The sequence below is a fragment of the Theropithecus gelada genome, chromosome 3 (genome assembly GCF_003255815.1).
Source record: "Theropithecus gelada isolate Dixy chromosome 3, Tgel_1.0, whole genome shotgun sequence".
Taxonomy (NCBI): Eukaryota; Metazoa; Chordata; class Mammalia; order Primates; family Cercopithecidae; genus Theropithecus; species Theropithecus gelada.
Genome location: NC_037670.1, coordinates 96149922 through 96171978, shown reverse-complemented (window position 1 = coordinate 96171978; position 22057 = coordinate 96149922). Strand labels below are relative to the sequence as shown.

General features: G+C 38.9%; 1 protein-coding gene across 2 annotated transcripts in view; it reads right to left on the bottom strand.

Moving 5' to 3' along the window:
• Positions 1-733: 733 nt before the first annotated feature.
• The window catches only part of ANKMY2 (ankyrin repeat and MYND domain containing 2), a 46799-nt gene continuing 25475 nt past the window's right edge, over positions 734-22057 (bottom strand). The window contains exons 5-10 of one of the 2 annotated variants that reach the window (XM_025378354.1): positions 17329-17492; positions 12085-12299; positions 11166-11301; positions 5683-5811; positions 3333-3462; positions 734-1903 (exon numbers count right to left, since the gene is read on the bottom strand). In XM_025378354.1, coding sequence (XP_025234139.1) covers positions 1719-1903; positions 3333-3462; positions 5683-5811; positions 11166-11301; positions 12085-12299; positions 17329-17492 — 959 coding nt within the window. In that variant the 3' untranslated portion in view covers positions 734-1718. The remainder of the gene's footprint in view (positions 1904-3332; positions 3463-5682; positions 5812-11165; positions 11302-12084; positions 12300-17328; positions 17493-22057) is intronic. The other variant, XM_025378355.1, reaches the window with a different exon arrangement.

The window sequence follows — 22057 nt, the reverse complement described above, 5'->3', positions numbered from 1 at the left end:
CACGCCTGTATTCCCAGCATTTTGGGAAGCCAAGGCAGGTGGATCACCTGAGGTCAGGAGTTTGAGACTAGCCTGGCCAACATGGTGAAACCCCGTTTCCACTAAAAATACAAAAATGGCCGGGCGTAGTGGCTCATGCCTGTAATCCCAGCACTTTGGGAGGCCGAGGCGGGCGGATCACGAGGTCAGGAGATCAAGACCATCCTGGCTTACATGGTGAAACCCCGTCTCTACTAAAAATACAAAAAATTAGCTGGTGTGAACCTGGGAGGTGGAGCTTGCAGTGAGCCGAGATTGCGCCACTGCACTCCAGCCTAGGCAACAGAGTGAGACTCCGTCTCAAAAAAAAAAAAAAAGTACAAAATTTAGCTGGGTGTGGTGGTAGGCACCTGTAATCCCAGCTACTCAGGAGGCTGAGGCAGAAGAGTCACTTGAACCTGAGAGGCGGAGGTCTCAGTGAGCTGAGATAGTGCCATTTCACTCCTGTGTGGGCGACAAGAGCCAAACTCTGTCTCAAAACAAAAACAAAAAAACAAACAAAATCCACAAGATAGAATTTGATCAGCAAAGTGAGGTGAGAATTCTAGTCATTTTGTTCTGCCATTGTACATATTAAAATAATTGTTACTTTGCTGTTCTCCAATATTTGTCAAGTTCCCTATTATTTTTTAAGTTCTCTAATATTTCTTCAATATTTGCCACTCCCCAACAATAAGTTATAAAACAAGATGAGTTGTTTATATTTGTAGGCACAATTTATTTTAAAATCCACACAAGAAACTTAGAAATGCAGCACTATCTTCAGACATCACATTCTAGCTCTGTTTAAATACTACATATGCTAAAAACTGACACCAGGACATTCTCTAATAGAGTTACAAATCAGTTTCTGGAAAGGAAGTGCTCCATGAAAAGCTTATAGCAAGATAACTCAGGCTTTCAGGTGGAGTATGGCACGTGAATTAGCCTTACAATAATTGTGTACATAGTATGTTTAGCCATTATTGAATCAAAAGTTTCAGGAAGTACCTTTTTTGCACATGCTGAGAGAACCGTCAATACGCCTTTGTTCCTGCTGAGGGATCTGCCATTCTGGAGGTACAAATACTGCAGATAGAGTATCACCGCAGGACTAGGTCAAGTTCAGAGTGTTCAGGATCATTTCTGTATAAAACTACAATTAGCTGAACTGTGGCAAAGGTCCTTGGACATGAAGCTTTTCTTCATTTCATTGCATCTTAATAAGTAGAACGCCACTACAGTAAATGCTGTTTCTATGTATTTTATTCACATATAAGTTACGATTTTTCTAACTACCCATCTCTGTAGCTATCAATTTTTTCTTTCCTGAAAATCTCTCTTCCACATCTGTTCTGCTTGTCCCTTTGTTCCCTAAAGCCTATATTTTTTCTTTAAGGGGATCTATTTTCCTTTGAAACAACTGCTGGAAAGCCAGCCTCAGAAAGGGAATAGGAATGTTTTTCCTGTATTTTGAAACAAAAAAATTTCCATAGGATTATCTGTTCAATTATAGAACAGAAATCAATAGGAAATTAGGGCATGGTCAACAGGGGTTTCCTTGAAAACCTCTATTCTATGAAATGTGGAATCCTGCCATGGTGCCATGCAGGTATAACGAGGCGAGGACAATGCATTCCCATGAGTTTTCCAGCTTCTTGCAGGGTGAGGACCATCCCCACTGGCACTTGCTCTGGCTTTTACTCCTCCGACACCTGTGGCCCTGCAGGAGCATCCTGTAAGCCTTCCAACTCAGCTTCACTTTCAAGAGATTCTTTCTTTCCTTCCCTGGAATCTTCAGGATTGGAATCTTTTTGGGAGATACCCACTTCAGCCTCTGGTTGCTCTTCATTAACACAGTTAGAATTGACATCAAGTTTGCCATCTGATTAAAAAAAGAAGAAGTTGTTATTTTGTTCCCAACATGTGTCAGACACTCTTCTCAATGCTTTACATGTATTATTTAATCTTCATATCAACTACATGAGGTATATTATTATCTCTACTATCATCGCTAACATTATTTTACAAATGAGAAAACTGAGAAGAGCGAGGTTTGGTAACTTGCTACAAGTTTCCTAGCTAGTGAAACAGCAGAACCAGCATTTGAACTCAGGCCTCTGGTTCCAAAGCCATCTCTAAATCAGGATTGTTGCTTGGGACTTGACAAAGCCTGTATTTGAATACAGCTTTTCTGTGAATTCGTTTGATGTCCTTGGAGAGGTAATTGCCTGCATGCAGTTGTTTCCCTTGTCTATAATATGTAGGTAATAAAGGCTAGCCTCCATTGGTGAAGATAAAAGTGTCTGTAATATTTAGAGCAGTGTTTGGCGCATGAATGATGCTTAACAAATGGGAGTGCCCATTCTACTGACAATCTTCTCCCTCAGTGGTGTGTTAGTAATGAACATTTGTTACTTTCTGTCCTTAGCACATAGAATAAAAAAGTCTGGTCAAGAAAACAAGAGAAGGCATGGCAGTCAGAAAGCCTGACTATTAAGGATAAATGGTTTAATTGTGTACAAATCATTTAATTCCACTGAGAGTATTTCTCAACCCAGTAGTAAAGGGGATATGGTTCCTTGAGAGGTGGAGGCAGAAATGCCTGGTATCAGAGTAACCGAGGCATCTTTTTCAAACTATATGCACTCCCCCAGAACATACGACATATTCTCTGGAATGAGGCATGAGGGTGGGGGCGGTTCTCCTCTCCAGTCTGATAATCACTGCTGAAGCAACTCACTATTTCTGATGAAAATGGGTCACAAAACCTCAAGAGGGATGGAGAAAAAAAATAATACAAAATTCACTGCTCCGACACTTGTAGACATTTTATCTGTATATTGATCTGCAATTTAATGAATGATTTATAAATGTACTCTGTAATTTCACCTATAGTTCTGAAATTTAATTAAGGAATTTAAAGGTTTCCACCCTTAGAATCTTCTGGTAGCCATTAGTGGAAATTTAATTAATTCTCTTATTCAAAGACTTTAAAATCCTTCATGAGCAGAATATAAGTTAATACCCATTAAGAATCCCATTGTTCCAGGGCAGTCACCTAAGCTAGAATGTGGAATATGAAATAAACTACATCCCTCAGAATTTAACGTCTCTGTTTTCCAGTGATGTCTAGGCTGACTATATCCCAAGAACTTAAAAAAGGGACACATTTAAATTTAAATGTGATTCTTTCATTGGTCACTCCTGAGCTCCTATGGCTTCCAGAGAAGACTCAGTTCCAGTGTGTTAAGATCACCTATTATCTCTCTCTCCACTAAGAAGCAGGGTGAACTCGGTTTTTATATACGTACGGTTTTCCTCTTGTTTCTTTTCTTTGGCAGCCTCCAATTGTTGCTTTTCGTAAATGTCCTTCAGATTCTTACAGATTTTCTTATGAGTAAACCAGTGTGTTTTCTGGCAGGCTTGATCACAATATATCACCTGAAAGCAATTGTTGGTTTATTTTCATTTCCAGAGCTCGGGTTGTAAGATTTCCCAACTATGACTAAGCTATAAAAATGTCATTTTCCATACTTTATTTTAAAACCGTAATATGTGGTTGATACAGTTTGGATGTTGTCCCCTCTAAATCTCATAGTGAATTGTGATCCCAAATGTTGGAGGTGGGGCCTAGTGGGAGGTGATAGGATCATGGGGGCGGTTTTCTCATGAACGGTTTAGCACCCTTCCCTTGGTGCTGTCCTCACAATAGTGAGTGAGTTCTCACAACATCTGGTTGTTCAAAAGCATGTGGCAACTCCCCCACCTCCTCTTGCTCTAGCTCCTGCCATGTGACATGCCTGCTCCCCCTTCACCTTCCACCAGAATTGAAGGCTTCCTGAGACCTCACCAGAAGCTGAGCAGATGCCCATGCCATGCTTCCTGTACACCTCCAGAACCGTGAGCCCATTAAACCTCTTTTCTTTATAAATGTAATTTCTTTAGAAATATAAAAGAAACCCAGTCTCAAGTATTTCTTTATGCAATGTAAGAACAGCCCAACACAGTATCTGTGTATTCATTTAGATTTATAGTGTGTAGCTTTACTTTAAAACAATAATGAATATATAACAAACAGTCTACCAAAGACTTTAGCAAATAGCTTATTATGAACCCGCCATGTGCCAGAATTGGTACAGCACAATGACAAGGAAGATAGAGTTGTTGTCCCAAAGGTAGCTAGGGTCAAGAAAAAGAAAGATACGGAGGAAGGGAGAGAGGCAGGCACCTAAATACATAATTTTAAAACATAGTACAGGATGTAAGTGATGGAGGCATAGAGGAAGCAGCAACTCACTCTAGCTGTGGTGAGTCAAGCTAGACAGAAAAATGGGAAAGAAGAATTCCGACTGGAGAAAATATCTAGTACAAAAATGCAGGAACAGGGAAGTAAATGCTATGTTCAAAAACAGCAAGAAGTTTTTGTAAATGGCCTTATATTTTTGCAAGTAGGGGTGGAAAGGAGATGGGAATGAACGTTATTAAACACTTATTATATGCCAAGCACTGTGCTAGGCCCTTATACATATATTGTATTATTGACCCCAATGCTTCATTCATCCTTGCATTCATACACTTTCTCATATGATTTCAAAGTTCTCTGCACTGAAAGGAGGAGACTTGACTTCATATTGGGCCATGTGATTTGTTATGGCCAATAGCATGACACAACATGGCAATTTCAAGGCTAGTCCTTGAGAGGCCTTCTGTGTTTCTACCTGCCCATGTGTTCCTTTGCTATTGCTAAGACAACATGCTCAGCCTAGTCTGCTAGTACAAGAAGGATGAGAGTCACATGGAGCACAACTGCCCCAGCTGAGAATAGCCAACCATAACTGTGAGAGAAAGACTAAATGATTATTGTTTTAAGCACTGAGTTTCAGTGTGTTTTTATAAGCAGTAATAGTTAACCAATATGAATAGTTTGATTTAATTCTGGAATTTCATTTAATTCAGGAAACTGAGGTTCAGAGAAGTAAGTCATTAAACAAGATGAAGCTGAAGAAGTAGGTTACAGTAGATTATAATGGGTTTCATACAACATGCTGAAGAATTTCAACTTTTAAAGTCAATAGGCAGTTGACGCTACCCATGGGATTAAGTGAATGTACAGACACATGCATGTGCTCAGTATCTGGATGTGAGAACACAATCAGATATGCCTTTTACAAAGTCAATTCTGGCAGAAGGGGGCAGTACAGCCCATAGGGATTAAAGACTGGCAACAGTCAGAAATTGTAGTTTTACAAGGATATGTTGATGAAGACACTGTCATTAAAGTCAACATCAGAAGAGTAAAGAATGTGTATTTATGAACTGTCCTATTCTAGGTTTCATATCTGCAGCAGCCTTGGTCTCCTTGCACCACAGATAATCTTTCTCTTATTTTCTCATATTCATTCATTCATATCCTTTCTTTTCATGAGGTGACCAACAAAGGGGCAAAGGAAGAGTGGCAGTGTAGCAGAAGACACAGTAAATAACTATACTGATCCTATCAATTCTCTTCCAAAACTACTTTTTAAGTATTAAATAAAATATTTTCATTGCTACAATTTATTAGAAAACTAATGTCCACTCTTACGGAATATTAAAACTCAATCATCAGCTTGGCTGCATCTAAACCAGAGGTCAATGAACTAAAAAGAACTCCATTCTTACCATTTTGCAAACTGAACATCTTTTACTTGCTCCCTTTTCTCCACAGGTCGTGCAAAATTCCACATCCACAAAACCCACCTGGCCAGTGATGGCTTGGGTAAGGACAGAGAATGCAGTGGGATCCGAACCCTAGAGTGGGCATGAAGAGGAGAAAAAACAAACTCTGAAATCACCATGGAAACACTACAGAGGTATCAGCCCATGGACACTGCTGTCCTACAATATTGACACAAAAAGGAAGAAATCATTAAGGCTATAGATTACACAGGCTTTAAGACAAAATGACAAAAATCTTTTAGAATATACCATTTTCTGTACAAAACATATGAAAAGTCAGTCACAGGTCCAGATAATTAAAGAGAAAAATACACCCTTAATCTAGGATAAAAGTATTTTTCCAGTGAGGATAATTCAGTAAGCCCATAGCGATTCAGATTTAGGACAATGACTCCAGAGAGGAATTTCTTTTTCTGAGAACTGACATCCAGAAAATGTCCATATTCCTTGAAACAATTATAGGGCACATCAAAAATGTTTATCTTAATTCCAAAAAGTATAGTATAAGTATTTTAAAGGCAATATATTTAAACTCATTTGCTTTATGTTGGCTTGCAGTTCAAATAAATTATCACCATTATAATTGGTATGTTCCAAATTTGTTAAGAAACACACATGCAGTTGAATCAAACTATTAAGAAAAACCAAATGTGTGAAACTTATTACTAGTGGGCAATGGAAAATTTAAAAAGGTTGTTAAAAAACATTTATAAATTTTTTTTTTTTTTTTTTTTTTTTTTGAGATGGAGTCTCACTCTGTCACCCGGGCTGGAGGTGCAGTGGCTTGATTTCGGCTCACTGCAACCTCCGTCTCCCAGGTTCAAGCGATTCTCCTGCCTCAGCCTTCTGAGCAGGTGGGATTGCAGGTGCCCGCCTACGCCCAGATAATTTTCTGTATTTTCAGTAGAGACGAGATTTCACCATGTTGGCCAGACTGGTCTCGAACTCCTGACCTCATGATTCACCCACCTTGGCCTCCCAAAGTGCTGGGATTACAGGCGTGAACCACTGCACCTGGTCTATGTATTTTTTTTACAAAGAAAATTATAAGGGGCTGGGAGCAGTGGCTCAAGCCGGTAATCCCAGTATTTTGGGAGGCCAAGGCAGGCAGATCATTTGAGGTTAGGAGTTTGAGAGCAGCCTGACCAACTTGGTGAAGCCCTGACTCTACTGAAAATACAAAAATTAGCCAGGCATGGTGGCACGCCTGTAGTCCCAGCTACTTGGGAGTCTGAGGCAGAAGGATCACCTGAGCCCGGGAGGCAGAGGTTGCAGTGAGCTGAGATCATGCCACTGCACTCCAGCCTTGGTGACGGTGCAAGATCTTTTATTTAAAAAAAAAAAAAAAAAATTATAAGGGTAAGTATTTATCTGTCTGAGACGATGCTACTAAAACTTATTTAGCAAAAAATATTTACACAGTATCTATTTTTCTTACCTGTTCCTAACAGTTCTTTGTTCTGAGTTTTTCAAATTTCTTCATTTATTCCAAACCAGAATTTTGACACTTTATAATTTTCATTTTGAGTATTTGCTTTTTCTTCCTAAGAATATTTGCTTTATATTATCTTACCAATTGTACATAACAGAAATTTAAAAATATCACCCAGGAGCAATGTCCTTCACTGTTCTGTATACTCAAGATAGTCAAAGAAAATATTCAAAGATTCAAGAAGCATTTTAAAAGTAGCACTCATTTTGGAACTGCCATGTTCTTCTTGAATACAAATAATAATGACTGGGTTTGCTTTCACATGAAAGTGCTATGAATTCTGTTTTGGAATAAAGATAGTATAATGAGGAAAAATTAGGTGAAATCAAGTTTCAGATATTAGACACTTCAGTTAATAATTCCATCAGGAATGAATGTCTATTTTAGTTGTCCTCAAATGCTGGACTGCATCAGAGAACCTGTTAAAAATGCAGATCCCTCCCACTGCCCCATACCTTGTAACTTAGAATTTCTAAGGATGTGGTCTAGGTACCTGCATTATTACCAATATTCCCAGGTAATTCTAAGACATACTAAAAGTTTGAGAATTACTGGTTCTTAATATAACACTGAAAGTTTACAAATCTGTATCATTCTTTTGCCTCAAAAGTAGAGTCCTGAATCGTGGAGCAGTCTGCTCCACAAATCAACAGAATATGATATATTCAACAGACATTATGACAATTATATTTTCATGTTCAAATTTCTTCACAAAACTGCTTGAGACGTGTTCAAAATCTCCCACGAAATGGGACAGTTGTGGGAGTCATACCACACACTGACATTCTCACAGATGTAACTCAAGAGAAAACTGAAGAATATTTTGCTAGGAGCACACCTGTTATGTGAACTATGGCTGACAAAGAAAAGTAACAGTGGTACAGATGAGTAACCATGTAGAATCTTTCTTGGTACTGGTGTTGTGACAATAAATCCCTTGTTATACAAAATCTTGTCATCTATTTTGTTAGATAAGAATCTGCTTGGGTGTCAGAGCTCCTCCCATAGAAAGATACTCAGCCTAAAAACAAACAGGATGCTTTATTCAATGTATGCTATAAAATCACAGACATTTTAACTTCCAGAAGTTAAAATACATAGTGTCAATAGATAAAGCAAAATTATCTTTAACGGTATGATCTGCTATGATGCTGGAGCAATCTTTCTAAACTTAGCCATGCCTCACACTTCCTGCTGAGCCTTGAGACAGGCAGAAGCCAGAGTTCCACAGTAGGCAGAGGGAACCAAAAGCTGAGCAGAGGGCCCAGGCATTAGCACTGTCAGAAAACAACACAGTGAAGCTCACAGCAGCCAGCCCTGGGAACCATGGTGTGCCGGGAAAAGGTGGGCATCACTTCAGAGGCTTAGAACTTGCAGAATATGAAAACCCATTAGGCAGTAAACAATAGCTGTGATATGCACAATCACAAGCATTTGGGATCAAGTTTTCCAGAGAGTAGAACATAAAACTTCCAAGAACAAAAATTTTTAAAGAAAAGTCTTTCCAAAATGCATGAAATACTATCCTAACTTTATTATAAACCTTTTCTTGATGACTCAGATCACTGGGGTAAACAATAATCATTATACTCTAGGCCAGGTATGGTGGTTCACGCCTGTAATCCCAGCACTTTGGGAGGCCAAGGTGGGCAGATCACCTGAAGTCAGGAGTTCAAGACCAGCCTGGCCAACATGGTGAAACCCCGTCTTTACTAAAAATGCAAAAAAATTAGTCAGGCATGGTGGCGTGTGCCTGTAGTCCCAGCTACTCAGGAGGCTGAGACATGAGAATCGCTTGAACCTGGAAGGTTGAGGTTGTAATGAGCCGAGATCACGCCACTGCACTCTAGCCTGGTTAACAAGCAAGACTCCCCCTCAATAAATAAATAAATAAAAATAATAATTATACTCTATAAATTCTAATTACATTATTCTATTACATGGAGCTAAGATAACTTGTTGACCATGATATTGACCTGCCTTTTTTTTTTTTTTTTTTTAAAGAACTCTGGCTTGCTGTTTTAGTTTTTCTGTTTTTTCTCATGAAGGTAAAAGGTCAGCAACCATTTGTGAGTGCTGGAAATCCCACATAACAGGTACTGCTAGTTGCTTCTGTGATATCAATTCTCCCAGCTTCCTCACTAACAGAAGTGTAATTTTGTTCAAAGCAGCAGTGTTTAGAAAAGCCAAAAATACTTATTTCCCCAGACTCCTGTGTAGCTAAGGAAAGTCATGTGACACAGGCAGAGGGCTTCTGGGAGAGCTTATGTTTTCCAGATATGGACCCCTTTGCTCTTCCTGCCTGCCTGGGATAGGAATATGAGCTGGAGGAGGAACATTAAATGCCTCGTAACCATGAGGTCGTAAGTATGTGTATAAGAACCTACATAGCTAAGGAATATTGGAAGGGAAAGATGAGAAAGTGTTTGGGTCCCCAAACTATTTTTAAGTCACTATACCAGACCTAGTCTGCTACCTTTGGGCATCTATGTATATGTGAATACATAAACCCTTATCTATTTAATTCATGGTTGGTTGGGCTTTGATATGTGCTGCTAAGACACATTTGTAATTGACAAATCATAATTTGCTAACTTTATTCTTCCAAAAGCATAACCACTAAATAGCCAACTATGTTAAAAAGTATGAGTAAAGAAACCCTTGAAAGTAGGGGGAGCACACATGAATAAATCAATACACGAACTTTATGAGATGGTCTTGCCTGCTCAGGTCTTTCTTGTTTATTTTATGGTTCAGACTAGGTAAATTATTAACGTACAAAGGAGCATCTGGAGCCCACTTTGAGCCCTGATGTTCTACACTGAGGATGACATAACAACCCAGAGAGAAAGCATAGAGAAGGGAACCAGATTTGCCAGAGGGAGGGAGGAAGCCATGGGTGGGACTGGTCTTAGGATCAATTTCTTGCCTGATAGACAAAAGCTGATCAAGTTTTTGGTTGAAACGTATAAAAGCATGAATGGGTATAGATAGGGTAAACAAAAATGTATTCAAAATAGAAAAGGTGGCTGGGCACAGTGGCTCATGCCTGTAATCCCAGCACTTTGGGAAACCGAGGTGGGTAGATCACCTGAGTCAGGAGTTTGAGACCAACCTGGTCAACGTGGTGAAACCCCATCTCTACTAAAAATACAAGAATTAGCTGGGTGTGGTGGCGCGCACCTATAGTCCCAGCTACTCAGGAGGCTGAGGCAGGAGAATCGCTTGAACCTGGGAGGCGGAGGTTGCAGTGAGCTGAGATTGTGCCACTGCACTCCAGCCTGGGCAACAGAAAGAGACTCTGTCTCAAAATAGAAAAGGCCAAATAAATTAAAATACATGACAAATGAATAGCAAGTAATTTAAATAACAGATAAAGTTAACAAAACGCACTTATATAGTGGGTAAGTATAAACAGGTTTTAGTATGGACATTTTCTAATCAGAGGCATTAAGGAGGATTATGGGAAGCTGGAGCATACTTTGAGATTGTTATCAGGAACCACAGGGAGCCTTCCCATGGCTTATCCCACTACATCCCCACTGCCTGGATACTATCACCCTAGGCAATCAATTCATACTTGCATCTAGTGTATGACTTTGTGCTGGTAATTCATATAGCTACAAGTGTAAGTGTGTACCTATATTACACAGTGGATGTATATAAAATGTAAGTTCCTACCCTAACTATCTACATTTCAACATAGGGACGTCCTGATTATTAAACTATGAACTATAATAAGGTAAGAAGAAGATCGTGAGATGGGAAATAAATCAACAGGGACAGGTTTGGCAGGCAAACCTATCTCCACCTTTGTTCCTAAAAATATTCTGAAATAATAAAAATAAATACTAAAGAGAACTTGCCTTTAACAATACAATATGTGGTAATTAGGTCTTACTGATAGAGTCAACTTAGGTAAGAGGAGCCTTACAATTTCAACAGGAGCAATGCTTCGAACCAGCTGCTGGAGGAGTGTAGCTTCGCAGTAAGGAAATTTTCTGATACTTTCTCTAATGATCTTTTCTTGATACACTGGAAAGCCATCAGAAGCTCGGCCTTTTAACAAGCTGAAAGATATTTTTTAAAGAGTAATTGGAGTTGAATCACTAAGCACTCTCTCCTAGCTGAACCCAACAGTTTTTAGTAGTATCTTCTGTTACTTAGGATTTCCTTTGTCTCTTCAAATCATGATGACGGGCTCAATTCAAATTGCTCTTCAACCTATATGTCACGCTAGGCCTTATAAGGTTTTCAGGCCCATTAAATGAATATGGAAAGGTGACTATCACCATAAAACACGTTAAACACTGTTATCAGATTAGCTAGTTACTTATTACCATGTCAGTTATTTGTACTAAGAATAAAAACTCTCATAGGGCCACACCCTTCAGACTTAGTTCCCTTTTTTAGGTAAGTATGCAAGAGAATTTGATCTCTGGTGGTCAGAGAACCAGCATAAAACACAGCTCTCCAAGGTACAGTAACAGAGACACCCTGGATGCCATTATAAATCCAGAGCTGCAACCTAGGGCATGAAATATGCTCAAATTTAGACTTGGGCCACTTTCTCACTGTGTGATCTTACACATGCTATTTAACCTCTCCAAACCTCAGATTCCTCATCTGTAAATCGCTGGTAACAACAAAAACATCACAGTAAAGAATACAGAACTGAATAATCACTCAATGTAAGTATAACATTATTGTCTGTTTGTCAAAGACTAAATGTGATTCCAACAACAGCAATTGCTGCCAAAATGTTTAATTTTGAAACCCATAATAATCAGGCTTCATATAAAAAAAAAAATCCAGTTGAGTGTATTTTATAAACGACGTAGTAAAAAGAGTACCTTTTGATCAAGGTGTCCAGTTTATTCTCTCCATCTTTCAAGAAGTTAATGCATTTCTGAAAGATACAGCTTATGTAATGCATTTTCATAGCCAATACTTCATTCATGTCTCTTTGCTTCATACATTTCTCACAAATCAAATCCATCACTCTGTAGCATTTATTCAGGGCTGCTTCTTCTGTCAGCAGAGGATTCTCATTTACAAGCATCACGATCTAGAGGAAATCCCAGTGTACTCAGGTATTAAAGGAGAGACTTTTCCATGTACAAATTAGGTAGTCCATTTAGTTGATTTCAAAAGATTGCCAAAGAAAGCCTTCCTTAGGATCATGAAGTTATTATGCTATTTGTTAGAATGCAGATTACCCGGAACAAACATATAGAACAATATAGAATGACCGTAAAATAGTGGAATCTCTTAAACTCTGTATATCAAAGTTATAATGTGATCTGCCATCTACCTATGCCAGAGTGCCAGTATGCCACTCAAGAGTACATGATTTTACAGTCTCTGTTAAGTGCGCTTTGACTAAAGATAAACATGGCAAATTTGAACATTTTACATAAAGAATCAAATCATTGAGCAATAACCACTTTTAGTTAACATTACTCAGCTCTAGAATTTCATGGCTAGGAGAGCTACAATTCTCATTAATTCTTATTAAGCATAAGAAAATGAGATTTTTTCAGAATGAAGTCTAAAAATGAAATATGCTTTACTTTCCAATTAACTACATTTCTCTGCGGAAATTTTCCTGAAGATGCTTCCGATCATCTACAGTCATGAGAATAGGTCAAAGAGGAAGCCATAAATAACTTTAAGGGGGAAATATTAGAATGATCAAATCTTACACATTATGAGTACCACATTTCCTATGTACGCACAGATTAAGTGTAATTTAGTGTAATAAGTCAAATTTAGTGTAATAAGGAGTATTTTTGTATTAGCATTGTTGTAGGGTAGATTATTTGAAGTGGGTCTGCACAGGACTGCTGTAAACATCCATGGTGGTATAATAGTAATGTAAACATGAATGTGAGTGTGGCAGGAGGCAGCCAAATGCCTAGGCAGATGGGGTGGGTCCTCGATGAAGCGCCATTTCCAAGCCAAAGACAGTTTAAAGCCTGAAAGGCAAGCTACAAATTAAATCCTCGAACTGGATTGAGAACTTGTCTTCCTGTTTGGCTCAATTTCTTCTGACTGATCCTTACCCTTCACCTATTTTACATACACCTACCCTTTCCTAACTGGTTTTCTACACTGTCGTGCCCACCACTGAGTGGTGTCTTCGCTTTAACCTTTTTCACATACTCACAAACCAATCAGCATGCACTCCCCATTCTGAGTCCATAAAAGGACCTGGACCCAGGCACACGGGGGACTTTCCCACCTTCGGGTAGGGGAACCACCTCCCTGCATCCCCTCTTTGCTGAGAGCTCTCCTTTCACTTAATAAATTCTACTCCACTCACTCTCCAGTGTCCACGTCTAATTCTTCCTGGTTGTAAGACAAGAACTCGGATCTAGCTGAACTAAGGAGCACAAAGACCACAATAAATGTAACAGGGTCACAACTGTATGCACAGAGCAGAGAGCCACTCAGTACTTGCTAACCTACCTGTTACAGCTAAATCAATATCCCAGGGACTGTACATGTCAGGGAACAACAGGTAGAGTTTCCTGAATTAGTTTCTTTTCTTTAGGCATGAAAAAAGATCATCTATTAGTAAAGCCCATAGCTAGCCCTCTAATTAGAAATTTAACACAGATGAAATGTCCCTGTAAAATTAAATGATTTTCACTTTTTGACCTTATTAGATTTATATACAATCTAGTGTTTTACAAAAATCCAGCACTTAATAATAAGTTATTAGACTTAATGAAGCAAGTATAATCAGAATCCTTATTGGTAAATTTCTTGATAACTCTCTCTACCAAAACATACTTTGACAATTTATGGTAGAGAAGAAAAGACTCAGTAATCATCTGTTTATACTTCTGCTAATTGTGATCATTTAAAATTGTTTGATCAGTATTTTTATATGTGGCATTTATAATCAACTATAGAATCTTAAACTTACAAGTGAAATTCTTTCAAAAAATTTCAAACAGAACCCAGATTAATAATTTTTTGTTTGGAGACATTAAACCTTATCTATTTTTTAATACACAGCACAAATATACACCAAGAAAAATGACAAATAACCACATCATTAACATGAGCTTAATGAAACAATTACGTAGCTACACACAAAAGAATAATATTTGTACTTGTTTTCTTAATCTCTGCAGCATTATGAAGTAATATATTACAAAGGAAATCCTTTTTATTAATTAATGAGGAGGAGCATTTAATAAATATATTTCTACTGGCATTAAAAACTAGATAAATTTTTACCATTCAAAGGATTGCTACCTGAGAATATGTTCATGTAGTGGCATTTTGAATTCCTTTTAGTTTTTAAATCCCATTTTTAAAAACTGCTAAATCTACAATACCAGGCTTGAAAATCACAGTAATCAAAGACAGGATTGCTGTGTGCACATCTGCCTCCTGTCCACTCATAGACCCTGCTCTGCTGACATTTTTTCCTGTGATTTGGTTTTTCTCCTAGATAACCTTCATATTCTGGGCATCAGCACAATCCTCCAAGTCCCTTTTGAAAACAAATGCATCCTTATTGCTATGGCAGCCACTTAGCCTAGACACAAATATAGCTATGTTAGGTGCACTGTAATGAAATGTGAGGTGTGTACTGGGGAGAATTTCTGAGTTTGTTTTAAAAGCTGTTTGACATTATACAGTGGTTATTACTTTTTAAATAATACTCCATAGGAAAGGCCATGCTAGCTTAGAAAGGGGTAGAGCAATAAAAACAGGCCACAACAACAAAAGCAACTGGGTGGCTTTTATATCCAAAGGATGGATAAAAGAAAAGCTTTCGAGTGAATAGATCATTTAAACCTACAAAAAGCAAGGTCTGGGCTGGAGGAAGGTATATAATAGGATAGTCCCCTTTATACTCTAAAAAATATTATGTAGTCTATTTCAGACTATACACCTTTACAAATTATTGTCTGCATAAATATGCCCTCAATCTAATTTACTTAAAATATACACCTTCAAAGATAACTGAAAAGAAAGTATTAATAATTCTTAGGACACTTAACCCTGAAAGACTGGGTTCCAAGTAAACATAAAAAAATATTCCAGAAGCCTGGCCAACATGGAGAAACCCCATCTCTACCCAAAATACAAAAATTAGCCAGGCATGACGGCAGGCACCTGTAATCCCAGTCACTCAGGAGGCTGAGGCAGGAGAATTGCTTTAACCCGGAGGGCAGAGGCTGCAGTGAGCCAAGATCTGCACCACTGTACTCCAGTCTGGGCGACAGAGCAAGACCCTATTTCAAAAAAAAAAAAAAAAAAAAAAAAAAAAATCCACAAACCCTTACTGCAATCTGAAGGGGTAGAAACCTAGATATGAAAGACAGTGAATCAGAAAAATACAGGGAACTTCTTCAAATCAATATAAGCCAGAATATCCTGTATTGCTCAGGCAGTGGAGGAACAAGGGTCTTACAGAACCACACACATTCTCTACATTGAGAAATACCGTCCCCTGACAGAAACCTGTCTCCCCATCCCCGCCAGCCCATGCCTGAGACAGCACCATGGAGAGGAGCCAATGCTTCTCTAGGGAGTTCTCTTTTCTCTAGGTGTGCTGGGAGGCAGAGAACCACTAACAAAGAAGAAAATACATATTTTTTAAAGGTTAAATTCTAAGCCCTCTGTAGTCTCCACTAAAAACATGAGTATGCAATTCACAGCTGAATTTGCCCACTTAGTATCACTAGTGTTGCCTCTGGCAGTTCTTCCAGAATATTAAGAAAAACTCTTGAGTTTTCTAAAATAAAAACAGCAGATTTCACTTTTCTGTCTGATGGGAAAGGTATCTACTAGTTTGTCATCTCTCTTAAGGACCTAGAAAATTAATTTGGGTGGAGGAACACACAATGAGTAAATTTGGTTTGTTTCTCAACCTTCAAATACTCAAGAAAGATGTACAGGGATGCATCAACAAAGCAATAAGATTATATACATTTTGGATCTTATATCTTTGAATGAGGGTCACTCTTCAACAGAGTTACTTATAAGAACTGTCCACTCATTTTCACGATGCTCAGCAGACTCCACAGATTCTTCTTTTGTAATAAACTTCTGGGAAAATCTATTTTCTACATGATAATAACTCCTTATGTTAAGGAAGAACCTTAACTTTTGACCCAACTTACTATCTTGCTCACTTAAACAGCTCTGAACTACTATCAAATCTTTACCCTGTGAGTAAAAGCATGTGACAGATACTGAAATTGAAATAGGACCTCATCACTGTAGCACACATGTAGCTGTGTAGTTTTCCATGATGATTATTGAGGAAATTATACTTGTTTAGCTGGATTTTTTTTTAATTATGCTGTAAAAACAGTAAAAGCCCATATTTTTAAAATCTAGAAGACAATAGCACTGAAATATTTCAGAATGGCTCTTGAAATTTCCCAGTTAAGCCATTTGAACTTATGTGTTCATCTACGAAATTTGACAATCTGTTTGATTTGATGAATTACTGGAAAAACTATGTTATTTAAAGGCATCAAATAGCCACTTACCTTAAAAACGTGCCCATGATTACATTTCAGAATCTTTCTTAAAAAGGCAATTATTGTAACAGATGCTGTTAGTGCCCCACCTACATCCTTTTTACCAGGCCTGTATACCAGGCCTCAGAGGCTCTCAGGGTCAGCTACTATGGTCTTTTCTCCAGAAGACTGCCCTCATTGAAAGGGAGCCACCTCCCTTGGTACTATTTGGGAGGCTGTCCTTTCCCTCTGGAGACAGGCCCCATCCAACAACAGACTGATGAATACAAAAGCTGGACTCCCTTGCTTCTCTGGAGCCACTCACACTCCAGAGCTCCCGGTGGGATGAGGTGGAAGCTAGGCTTCAGCGAACCCATCTCTTTGCGTGGCTTTTCCTGATGCTTTAGTCTGTTTCTCTCTCGCTCACTCACTTCCAGGTTTCAACGGAGAGTGCTCCTTCAATAAATCAACAGGCCAAAAGAGCCCACTGCAAGCTCTACATCTACAAAACCCAACCCAAGACAATTATGATCCTGTATAATAAAAGCAGTTTAAGCTCTGAAGCAATATTTACATAAAAAGTAAATACAGTAGACAGCACACTACCTTGACAGGATGAAGATTCGTTGTGGTGATGATTTTGTGCAGTGGGCCTGCCAACTTTGGGGGCAGTTTTGGCTCTTTATCCAGTCCCTGGGGCTTAGTGTAATAATCCAGTCTCTCTCGAGGAAAGAAATTGTTGATTATGGTCACACAATCATGTTGACCTTTTCATAGAAAAATAGAAAAGTTGTGTTTTAGTATTAAAAATAACACATCTGGATTTTAAAATTAATTATGTTGCCATTTTTGTGATGTAAACATGCAGCAATATCTTTATTTTTCAGGAAAGGAGAGTAGAGGAGGAGGACAGGTAAAATATTTTAGATAACATTTATAAACATTCCTTGTAAAGTTGATAAACAATCTTTGAAAGACACAGAATCCAAAACACATATGAAGATTATGTGGATTACAAAAGAAAGCACTGTTCAACTTGTAAGAGACCCTAAGTATTTCATAAGTTGCTTGTAAGTTAAATGTCTCCTCTTCTCAGCCTACACAAATGACGCTCATGTTTCTCTAATCACATCCGGTTGTATTTACACAAAATTTAAATTTACTCCATATAAAGTATTGTTCTTATTATAATGATAATATTAAACTGAAACCCTCTCCCCCTTACCCCCTACCCCCCGAATTTGAGAAAAGCTTGCCCTCTTTGTGAAATGTAGAGAAAAGGCTTTTGCTTCCATAAGCTTGGAATCCATATCGTGGCTTTGCACAGAATTCCAAGCCACTTCTCTAAGGCATCTCTAATTAAAAATGGTTCTACGAAAGCAAACTCTTCCCCGGGGAAGCTGCTGGCCTGCAAGTGTGCTCCTGTGGCCTCCCGTCCCTAGCTCCCTCTCCACTACCTCTCTGTAGCAAAGCAGTGGCCACTCTGGGCAAGCAGGCAGAACCCACAGGGCACACAGGAGGGCGCAGGCTCTGCCTGGATCTCCGGAGGAGAGACTTCTTCCTCCATTCTGACGGATGAGGGCTGGGGGACCAGCGGAGGCGTGCCTGGGCAGAGTGTGCAGACGCCATGGTCCCCGCTCCCGGAAAGTGGTCCCCCTGGGGCAGTCTGCGTGGCCCCTGCCTGCTTGTGCTTGGTCCTGGGAGTGTCTGCTTGATCCTGCCGACAACAGGTGACCTGCGTGGGGACAGCACTGTGGGCCGCCTGGACCCTGGTGCTTGAGGCTGGCAGAGGGCTCTGCTTGTCCCTGAAAGTTCCTGGAAGAACCCGGGAGTGGCGGGCTTCATCCTTGTGCCTCAGCTGGTTTGCTGACCAAACCAGCTTAATGTCTCAATGAAATGGTTGAACACTTTCGATGAGATATTTTAGAACTTTTTTTTTTTTTTTTTTTAAATGGGAACAGCTATCTTTTTATTGCAGCTGGATATAAGATTTTGTTTTAAGGAAGCATATGCAGTTTGTCTTCATCTTCTCTGGTTTCTTCATACACAGATGTAAATTTCCACACAGTTACCTGGGTTGATTTTGATGCGGTGTTCATAACCCATTTGCATTAGATTTGCTTGGTTGAATGTCATTTTTCTCTCTTCTTAAAGATTCTGGAAGGACGGGTTATCATTTTCTAAACTAACTAATTAATGTCTTAATTGAGACATTAAACTTTCTTCTTCCACTGATCCAGGACCCTATCAGCTTTACCTGACTGCCTGGGAGGTACAGAACAAAGTACCTATGGGGATCCAGCAATTCTGAAGATTATGCAATGCCTCCAACAGAGGGCTTCTTGGGTTGGAAGTGTATGGATAACATTTACCCTAACAATAACCACTATAACTACAGCTAATAAGAGCATTTAAGTTAAGCAGATTCAATTATAATATATAAATAGACTTTCAAGAACCGCAGAGAGATTTAAATTTTAAAAATTAACAGGCAAACTGAAAGAGGCGATCCTGGTGACTATTGAGAACTAAATTAGTAACACAGAGGATCAAGGCCAGTCATGGTGGCTCATGCCTATAATCCCAGCACTTTGGGAGGCTGAGGCAAGAGGACTGCTTAAGCCTGGGAGGTGCAGACCACCCTCGGTAACATAGCACAACCCCTTCTTTACAAATAATTTAAAAAATTAGCTGGGTACAGTTGTACGTGCCTGTCGTCCCAGCTACTTGGGAGACTGAGGCAGGAGGATTGCTTGGGGCCAGGAGTTGGAGACTGCAGTGAGGGTGTTTTTTTTTTGTTTTTTTGTTTTTTTGGTGAGAGAGTCTGGCTCTGTCGCCCAGGCTAGAGTGCAGTGGTGTGATCTTGGCTCATGGCTCACTGCAACCTCTGCCTCCTGGGTTCAAGCAATTCTCCTGCCTCAGCTTCCCAAGTAGCTAAGACTACAGGTGTGTACCACCACACCCAGCTAATCTATTTTGTATTTTCAGATGGGGTTTCACCATGTTGGCCAGGCTGGTCTCAAACTCCTGACCTCAGGTGATCTGCCTGCCTTAGCCTCCCAAAGTGCTGGGATTACAGGCGTGAGCCACCATGCCCAGTCAAAGCTGCAGTGAGTTTTGATCACACCACTGCATTCAAGCCTGGGTAAGAGACATCCTGTCTCAACAAAATAAACAAACCAAAAAGATCGAGTGGATGAAATATCTCAAAACAGAAAAATTCACATATAGAAATCATTATGCAAGAGATGAAAGAGCTAAAGAACAAATCCATGAAATCTAATAGTGAAAATTAACAGAAATCTCAAAGGAAAAAAAGGAATAGATGGAGAATTAAACAAATGATAAAAGAAAACCTCCCTGATTTGAAAAGAGAAATTAATAGTGATCACAATACCATTTTTGGTACTCCGTGCTTTTATTAAGTACCAGAACACCCAATTTCTTTCTTTTTGGGAGGATTGGGGGAGGTGGGTATTTCTTTTATTTCTTTCCCCAGTATATACGTCTTAAGAAGTCAAACAGTAGCAATCTATATTAAAAATGTGAAATGAGCCAAGGTGCTCCGTTTAGAAAATGAACACCTCTCCCAGAATCTTCAAGAGAGAAAAATGACATTCAACCAAGCAAATCTAATGCAAGTGGATTATGAACACAGCATCAAAATCAACCCAAGTAACTGTGAGGAAATTTACAACTGTATATGAAGAAACCAGAGAAGATGAAGACAAACTGCATATGCTTCCTTAAAACAAAATCTATATCCAGCTTCAATAAAATGATAGGTGTTCCCACCAAAAAAAAAAAAAAAAAAAAAAAGTTCTAAAGTAGCTCATCAAAAGTACTGAACCGGACATAGGAAGACCTGAAGATAAAGTAGTCAGAGAAAAATATGGAATTAGCTTACAACTATATCTTCTTGTCAGTCCTCCAATTAGTACAGTCAGGGATTTCTTAATTATACCTTTTTTTTTTTGAGACGGAGTTTTGCTCTTGTTGCCCAGGCTAGAGTGCAATGGCGCGATCTCAGCTCACGGCAACCTCCGCCTCCTAGACTCCAGCAATACTCCTGCCTCAGACTCCTGAGTAGCTGGGATTACAGGCATGAGCCACCACGCCCAGCTAATTTTGTATTTTTTAGTAGAGGCGGGGTTTCTCCATGTTGATCAGGGTAGTCTCTAACTCCCGACCTCAGGTGATCCACCTGCCTCGGCCTCCGAAAGTGCTGGGATTACAGGCGTGAGCCACTGCGCCCAGCCTAATTATACCTTTTTAAAGAGAAAAAATAATATTACTTTACCTTTTTTCCCAGATTAAGCTTTTTTATTTTAGGTAGTGCTTATTTTGATATTTTCATTAATCTGCTAATAACATATTTGAATAATATGTTTAAAGTTTATCTTTGTAAATACTTAATCGTTTAAATTTAAATTTTTGTAATTGAAATTCTTAAATATTTTACTGGTTTTAAATTCATAAATTCTGAATATACATAAATAAAATAATACTATTAATATAGAAAATAAATGCTGCGGGTGGAAAAGCCAGTACATCATGTTGCTCCCATATTACAATCACTAGATTTGAGTCCTCTAGACTTACAGGGCTCACTGAGTGTGATTCATAGGAACACACACATACAACAAGACTTATCCTATTCAAATTTTTTATTTTCAAGGATAAGCTGAAAATCAAACGCTCTTCCAGAATGAGAAATGTAAAGTTTACAATGGAAAGTAAGTTGAATTCTCATTTGCAAAACCAGAACTTAGAAAACTGTAGAATAACTTCTATATGTCTCAGAGAAAAGAACTGTGATATGAGTCAGAAAGCTAGGCAAAATATGACTCACATTTCAGAGAGAAAGGTATTAATAGTTTTGTCATGATGGGTTTCAAAGAATATACAACCTACGTAACCCATTTGAAAAGGTCTATAACCAAAATCTAAATGAGAACAGAGATCTAAAGACAAAAATGGAGACAAAGGGGAGGAGAGAGAGGACAGTAAGAGAGGGAGTTCATATGAGTGGGTGAAGATAGATGACAGGCAAATCATACAGCTGGTGGTGTGGATTACTGAAAAAGAAGCAACACCCTGTCAATGACACTCTCACTACAGCTGGTACTAAAAATACTAGACTCTCTCAGCAAAGTCCACAGCTACAGGTATGATGGCACAGGTTTTGAGGAAGTATCAGAGGAGGCAGAAAGGAAAGACCTGTGGCCTGACAAGGCAAAAACAGAGAATGTGGAGAAATAAATGAAGTATAAGGATTTCATCTTATAAGGTTGCTAAATGGGTAAATACGGGGCCTTGGGGATGGGGGATG